Below are 7,961 nucleotides of genomic sequence, written 5' to 3'. Positions count from 1 at the left end.
GTGAGGCCACCGACTTCTGATGCGCTCACAAGAGAGGGGGACACAAAGGAAGTTGTTATAACTTGCTTTGACAGCGCTTCTCATTCCGGTGATTAAGTGCATACGTGCTGAGATGGCAGAACTCGTGTTTTTTTTTTTTTTAAAAAAAGGGAAAATCTGAATGCAGCTCCCAATTTATACAACCTCTAACGCCCTTTAACCCCGCCACTGTTTTAAGCCAATTCTATGTCGGATTCACACGCATGCAGCCGTGCTCGTGCTTTAATTAAATTTACGTTTGAAATTGGCCTTTGTATTTCACAAATAGAAGTTATGACATCCATCATTTAACACGGCTACAGATTTTTATTTCAAGGTAAAACTGTGTCAGGGAGCCGGTGTAACAATAGTACAAGGATACAAGAGTGTGCGATTTATTTCCAAAGCAATTAGAAATGCTTTCTTTAAGGGAGGGGACTGAAAACCCAGCATTATAATCATCATCGCTATTGCCAAAGTAATTTATTTTTTGCATCCTGCCTGTTCAAGGATGGAGAGACTTCAGGCTGTAAACAGGCCGGGCTGAGGCAGGCATCTGCAGGGCAGGGGCCAGACCACAGGGAGGGAAGACAGCCGCTAACCCCTTCGCCAGCAACCAAGGGCCTCCCCACCTCCCGGGCAACAAGAGGGTTTGGTGGAGGCTGCTCCCGAACGTGCCCAGAGCGTATGCTGGACCCGCGGCAGGCCCTGTGAGGAAGAGGCTGTTCCAGGAAAACTCTCCTTGGGCCTTGGTCAGACATGTACTGGCCGTGGCTTCAAGCTGGGCGTTGGTGCTTTAAGGCTGAACCCGTTCTCCTGAACGCGGTCGGGGGAGGGAAGAGAAGAGGGGCTGAAAAATAAAGCTGCTTCAGTTTACGAGAGGAAATGCATAATTAGTTCACAGCTATCCCCACACTTGCTACTCATACTCAAGGTTTTTGGGGCTTTTGTCACTGTTCGAATGTTCTCGAGCAAGTTCTGTGTTGCTCGGGTCTACAGAAGGAAAATAGGTCCCGCAGCCTTTTAAAGAAAGCCTCTAACAAAAGAACCCCTACCACACCAATCTAAAAAATAAGACACACGGGGATTCTTTACGAGAAATGTTTCCGTTCTTAGGCACAGATCCCTCGACGGGAAAGGAACCCCCCAAACCGTTTCATTATTCTCAGTCTTAATGCCTGCTGTTACATAACGCGTATCGTGTTTCCACTGTCTGAAAGTGCATGACAGTCTTCTGAGGGCCGAGGTGGCAGACGACAGGCAGAGAACCCACACTCGAGACCATCTTCTTAGAGCCACAAGTGAGAAGCACTGTGGCGACAGATTTAAGAATATCTGAGCTTCCCTCCATGTCAAGCGTGGGTCCTTGCAGGGCTCTTCGGTGTTCTCTTTGCAGGAGCACAGTACCTACCAAATAAGCTGCCCAATACAAACACGTGGTAAACGGGTTTATAATTTTGGTTACCAACCCCAGATGCCCACCTTTGTCCTGCTACGCTTCTGCTACCCACTTTTAATTCTCTGCCATGAACAAAAGGATCGTTCAGTGCCGGGAAAGGGATGTTAACTTCTCCACTTTAACTGGGGACCATAAAATGCCACGTGGGCCTTCGGGAAAGGAACAAGTACTTTCTCATTTGCCTTTACCACCCCTTAAAAATCTAGAAAGCATTTTTCAAGTTTTCCTAAATTGTTAGAAGACACTTCTTTTCTTGCAAATTAATTCTTTTTAACTCCTTATGATAGCTTTGAATCCCATAAAGAAAGATGAATTATCACACACTGAGCCCAAGCTGCGAAACAGGAGGGGACAAATAGAGACCCCTACTGTGTTTAACAATGTAGAAGAAATTCCAGACGCAATAGAAAAATTTTGTCCTTTTCCCCGGACCTCCGAACTTGTGCACATGGCGCTGAACAGTGGGGGGCGCTCTGGTTATGCTGAACGCCAGCACTGACCCGCGCGCGGGCTTCTGTCGCCTCAGTGGCCCACATCTCAAATTTGTTAAGTAAGGACCACCTGTGGCACAGTCACCAAACATCCTCTGCCTCAAACCTCTGCAGGTTCTCATCGGGGGGGGGGGGGGGGGGGGGGGGAGACACGGTTCCCCTTATGGAGTCGCGCAGGTGGAGTGCAGCCAGCCACACACGCGGCCCGACCTCGGCTCGGACGCCTCGCGCAACACGAAGGTGTCTGCTACCCCGTGGGGGTCGCACAGCGGCCGCTGCCTCCGGATGGTCCGGCCCGTGCCCACACGGCGATGACTCCCGACATACGGCACCCGGGCGACCCAGGTCACCCAAAACCTGGTGAGGGGGGGCAGACAAGGTTCGTGTGGGGTCACTTCTGGGGAGGACGAGCACGGTGTAGAGCCACACGTGACCGGCACGCCTCCTCGGGAGTAGCCCACACGCGCAGGAGCCAGAAGTGAGCGAGACCCCGTAGATGCAGACACACCTGGGTCTCAACAGCCCTGGAGAAGCATCAGTGCACTGTGTCCGGGAGCAGGGCTCCGACGTGCTGGGCGCAGCCGCCCTGCACCCGGGGCTGGGTTATTAAATCATTTCCGCGATCTGTCGGCACCTTACGGCTTTCCACGTATGCCAAAAACCACCTGGGAAAAGCCAGCGCCCTGGGTCGTTGAGGCCGGCGGCTCCGCACGTACAGAGCCACACGACGGAATCAGCAAACGGCGCCGCCTCGCGAGAGGGGGCCCAGGGAGGCCCACGGATGCGGACGAAGTGCCACGGCACCTGCAGGGTTAATTACACAGTTCAAGACGGAACGGCCGAACAAAAGGAAACCGTCCTCTCTTCTTTAAGAACCATAAACACTTGTGCCGGAGGAGATGGGCATTCGATAAGCCGGGCGGCACGGAGCAGGCTCGCGGGTCTCCAGTTAACACTCAGACCCAGTGTTAACACTTAATAGAACAGTGTTGAGTCCGGCTGCCAAGGTCAACAGCACAGATGCACTAATTGTATTATGAGCTTGACATCTAGTGGCCACCCCTGGCAGGGCAAAGCAGGCAAAGGTTAAATCAGCAAGGCCTGTCACGGCGCCTCTAACTACCCACCTTCGGGGAGAGCCGGGGCCCCACACTCCGCAGCCCTGCCTCTCCCGGGCCCAGGCTGGTGGTGCGGCGGGCCGGGCTGGTGGAGCGGGGAGCGGGCCGCAGAGGCAGCCTGAGCAGACCGGGGCCGACTGGAAAAGACAGGCCCACGGAGGAACAAGATTTAGACACCACAGTGGTGCCATCAGGTCTCCAGTGGACACTTCCGCCGAGGCGAGGAGGTCCCCTTTAATTAACAAACAGATCAATCTTAATCTCTAACATAAATAGAGCCCATCACGGCATTTCATTATTTCAGTTAATATTTTACACTTTCTGTAACATGACTAGGGCTATTTGTCTGCTTGGAAACCACACTGACAGTTAGCTGCATTTTAAGTCCTAAAAACTGTTCAAATGACAAGACAAAAATCTAAGAGCAGGACTTTTTTTTTTTTTTTTTTCACGTAAGAGTGTATCTAAAGCAGTATTAAAGCACTCAATTTTTACACAGATTTTACACATGTGACAACTCGCCACGTGCTGGACTCCAACCTGCCCCACGGTGAGTGGGGCCGGGTCTCATCTTCCTAGGATGTTTTGGTCTTATTCTGGCAACTGGTCTACAAATCATGTAGGAAAATAAAAAGTAACAGAACAAAAACAACTTCCTGCTGTACAAATATCATGCAAAACGTATCCTTCTTAAAGCTACTTTGCAACATTAAGAGACAGTGCATTACCTCATTAGCAGCGAAGACTTATTTTGCTTCAAAAAAAAAAAAAAAAAAAAAACAACCCACCAAAACCAAAACCAAAACCCCCTGTGTCAATTCTCACACTTAAGAATGCTAAACTCCTACTAATGCTCAGTGCACACAACGGACGCCCTGGCTGGATCTTCGTTGACTTCCCCGGGATATTCTCAGAGCTACCTAGAGATGAATGGCAAACCCTCTCAGAGGTTCCAGTTGAAAATGAAATCTGACCCACTTTTGCCATCATCGTGTATGCAAACAATAATCAGCTTGCCTTCTTTTTGTGGCTCTGAACAGATCTAAAAATACTGGATTATGCATGTGTTGTGAAGTTTCAAATGTACATAAAAAACCCCTAACTGCCACATAATCACTTCTTTCTCTGGAAGGTGGGAATTGGCGAGCTTTGTGTTGACCACCCAATTAGGCATTTTAAAATAGGTTAAGTTTTTAAAATGTTATTTTTAAGATAAATATTTGCAAATTCTTCTTCTCCTTCCTCCTCCGCTCTCCTCAGTTACTTTTCACCTTTCATGTTTCAGAGAAAACAATCTGCCTACGAATGTTAGAAAGTGGCTTCTGTATTGTTTCCTTTTGGAATGCTGAATTGTAAATGCGGGTAGTGGGCTGGGGGAGCACTCCAGGCAAACCATGCACATACAGATAAAAGAAAAGGGATCTCCTCACCGAGGGCTGGTGGCCTCCTTTCCCTTAGTTTAAACACAGTCTGTGAATACCACTGGTAAATTCTTCAATCACATGCTCACCACATTTAAAAGGATTTTTAAGATAGCCATATGAGTGTAAGTTGGCAGAAAACAAAAACACTTTGAAACAATTAGTGCTAACAAACAAAATCCAGGATGGCAAATTGTTTTAAATTACAACACGCTTTTGTTGTTCCTTAAATACAGCTTTTCCGTGTAACGACAATAAAATATACATCTTTATTAGGACGTATTTAATACAACAAAGGACAGCGGTACCACACTTTCTTAAAGTTCTCGGTAGGGGTATACGTGCTGTTCCGGCAGAAGTTTTAATTAATTTTTCTCAGAAGAAAAATATTCAGCTGGCTCAAAAGGTTTCACTATTGATGGCACACATTCAACTGAATTCTGAGGCTGCATCACATTCACAAATAGGAATGAAATGCTGCCATCTCAGAAGACAGTTCTCACAGGGAACGTTTAGTCTCCGGCATCCTTAAAATAAAATTCTACAACACGGTCACTCTAGAACTTACCATCGGCCATCACTACCTTTCCTCCTTTTAGATACGTTGTCATATTTCATTTCTGCCGCCGAGATCAGGTTTGGGGAACACTGGAGCTATTTCTGGATTGCTACCATTTCATTGCTTGCCTCAACACCAAAGCCTGGGAAATCCTTTTCTTGGGGAATAAACTCTTTCTACTGTAAATTAACATGGCTGTGCCCTGCTGCCGGCCCCTGCACTGCACTGAGAATTCTGCGTGTATTTGCATTATCGATAACCTTCCATTTTACTTCACGCATCTCCTGCTTTCATTAACATCTCACGCCCAAAGTGATACAAAAGAAGTATTTACTTTGTTTCCACGACCCTGTAAACTAACTTGGCTCTCTTCTAACTTCAGGCACGGTCTGTTCATTTCCAACGGCATTTGACAAAATTAAAATTTCCAGGATACGTGATTCAAGTTGGGAGTAAGGGAGCTTTCACCAGCACTTCCCTTAAGAAAAATATTTTCGCTATCTTACTCACGACGGTCACGACAGACTAATACATCCGCGAGCATTCCTCGAGTGAGCAGAGAACAGGCTATCTTTTATACTCCAACAATCAGTTCAGAATAATTAAATAAGAACTTATTTTTTTAAACAGTTCCCCCCCAAGTACCCTTAAAACAATCCAGGAAACACACTACTTGAGGAAGGCTCAGCCCCAGACAGGCTATTTCTGGCCTGTTGCAAAATACGATCAGGAACTGTGGCAATGTCTTGACTACAATTCCCAGCGACGGTGGAAAACACCAGCTTGACAAACTTTAATCGGACGACGACGGGTGAAAATCCCGAGTAGGTCTCAGCACCGAATAAACTGGGTAAGGGCAAGGATCCAGAGGCGGACTGGTAAATAATTTGCTGCATCTTGGGTTTTCCAATGTGGGCTACACATCCTTCAACGTGTTTACACTATCAGCTCACCGGGCTCCCGGCTCTGACGTGGAATTAAAAATGAATAGCAGGGCCTCGGCTTGCTAATTGTTAAACACGAGGGGTTTTACTCTATTAATTAAAATATGCTTTAATAGAAGGAGACAGTGCACATTTTGATAAGGAGCCTACAAAGCGGAGAAGTATTTACATTGTTGCATTTTGGGGCGGCTGTGAAAGCCGAGTTTAAGCTATTCAGCAGCCACAATAATAAAGCTTTAAAATTCCTCGCTGGGATGCAATGTAGTTCTTTTGAGGGAAAGACTGTCTTTCTCATTCGGCAGAAATAAATCCATTCATTTGATCATGTAGTCATTGAGGCCAATACAAAACAAACCAAGTGTGAGAAATTCTATGTGATGAAGTAAACAAAACAAAAAAAAAAACCATTTCCATGACAAAAAGATTCTTTGTCCCTAATCTACCCACCATATGCAAGCGTTTCTTTTTAGCATATCTGCCGCTCTCATCTCGGGTGCCCGGGCTGCACGCGGGGCTCCCCACCTCCACGGCCACAAAAAGACCCGGGCGAGGCCGCCGCCCGCCGCCCGCCGGCTCCCGACGCGGACACGCACCCGTGTCGCCAAACTTTCCGGCGCCGCGTGATAAACTTTTCTGTCCTTTTGTTTCCGTGCGCACGGCCCGGGGCTCGCGGCACAAGGACGCGTCTCCGCGTCGGGGCTGCCCGGCCCCGCGGCCAGCGGACCGGCCGGGCAGCCCGAGCCCCGCGCCGCCCACGGGGACACCCGGCCGCTGACCCCCGCTCGCCCGGCCGCCGCCGGAGGGAAGCCGGGTCTCCCCCGCCCCCCCCCCCCCACACCCCGCGCGCAGGGACCACCCCCAGGCCGCGGCGGGGCTCGCCCGGCTTCACTCCCGGGGCGGCCACGAGGAAGGCCGAGCCCCCGCAGGCTTCGCGGCCCTCGGGGCACACGAGGCCGGCGGGCCGGGGCGGGGTGGGGGGTGGGGGCGGGCCGGCTGGGGGGGGGGGTCGGGGTCGGCGGCCCCGCTCCAAGCGCGCACCAGCCCCGGAGCCCCGGCCCCGAACAAAGCTGCCCGGGCGGCCGGCCTCCCCGGCCCGGAGTCCGGCGGGAGGTGAGCCCGGGACGAGCCGCCGCCACCGCCGCCGCGCTGGCCTGGGGGGTCGCGCGGTAGCCGAGGCCGGGCCCGGCGTCCGGACCCGGGGAGCCCGGAGGTTAGCGCGGAGGCTGCGGCGCGCGGGCTCACCTCCCGTCGCCCCCCCCCCACCCCCGCCCCCGCTCCACTGCCTCCCTCCCCCGGCAGCTCCGACCCCCAGCCGGCCCCGAGCCCCGCTGCGCCCGCGCGCCGCGCCCCAACTCCCGGCAGCCGAGCCAACTTTACTTGCCCGCAACTCCGCGCCGCGCGCTCCGGGCAGGACCGGGGTCCCCGCGGCCGGCCCGCCGGGGCCGGGCACCGCGCACCGGCCCCGCGGCCGGCGGCTCCCCCAGCCCGCGCGGCGCCCCGCCGGCCCGACCCCCCGCGGCCCCTCACCGTGCTCGGGAGCCCCGTCCGGCGGCGGCAGCTCCTCGTCCGACTTGAGGTGCTGGGGCTTGGCCTGCTTGCGCCGAGACATGCTGCTAGCGGCGCGCGGGCCCCGCGCGGGGCATCGGCGTCAGCGGGGCGGCCGGCGGGGACGGCACGGGGCGCGGGGCGCGGGGCGCGGGCGGCGGCGGCGGCGGCGGCGGCGGCGGCTGCGCGGGCCGCGCATGGGGCTGAGCAATTAGGCTGGTGAATAATGCATGGCCATTAGCGGCGGGCCGCGCCGATTGGCCGGCCTCCAGCGGCCCCGGCGGCCTATGCAAATGAGGCCGCGCTCGCAATTAGCGGCCGCGCGGGGCGAGGGGCGCCTGCGGGACCCGGCGCGGCGGCGCTCACATCGCTCCGCGGGGCCCGGGCCGGCGGGGCGCGGGGCGCG

The 7,961-nt window shown here is 53.3% G+C and overlaps 1 protein-coding gene across 2 annotated transcripts in view; it reads right to left on the bottom strand.

Annotated features, from left to right (window-relative positions):
• Window positions 1-7,619, bottom strand: part of SALL3 (spalt like transcription factor 3) — a 19,223-nt gene extending 11,604 nt beyond the window's left edge. For both annotated transcript variants that reach the window (XM_042962786.1, XM_042962787.1), the window contains exon 1: window positions 7,538-7,619. In XM_042962786.1, the coding sequence (XP_042818720.1) occupies window positions 7,538-7,619 (82 nt within the window). The remainder of the gene's footprint in view (window positions 1-7,537) is intronic.
• Window positions 7,620-7,961: the final 342 nt, after the last annotated feature.

This window comes from Panthera tigris, chromosome D3, assembly GCF_018350195.1.
Source record: "Panthera tigris isolate Pti1 chromosome D3, P.tigris_Pti1_mat1.1, whole genome shotgun sequence".
NCBI lineage: Eukaryota > Metazoa > Chordata > Mammalia > Carnivora > Felidae > Panthera > Panthera tigris.
This window is presented reverse-complemented; position numbering and strand designations above follow the sequence as displayed.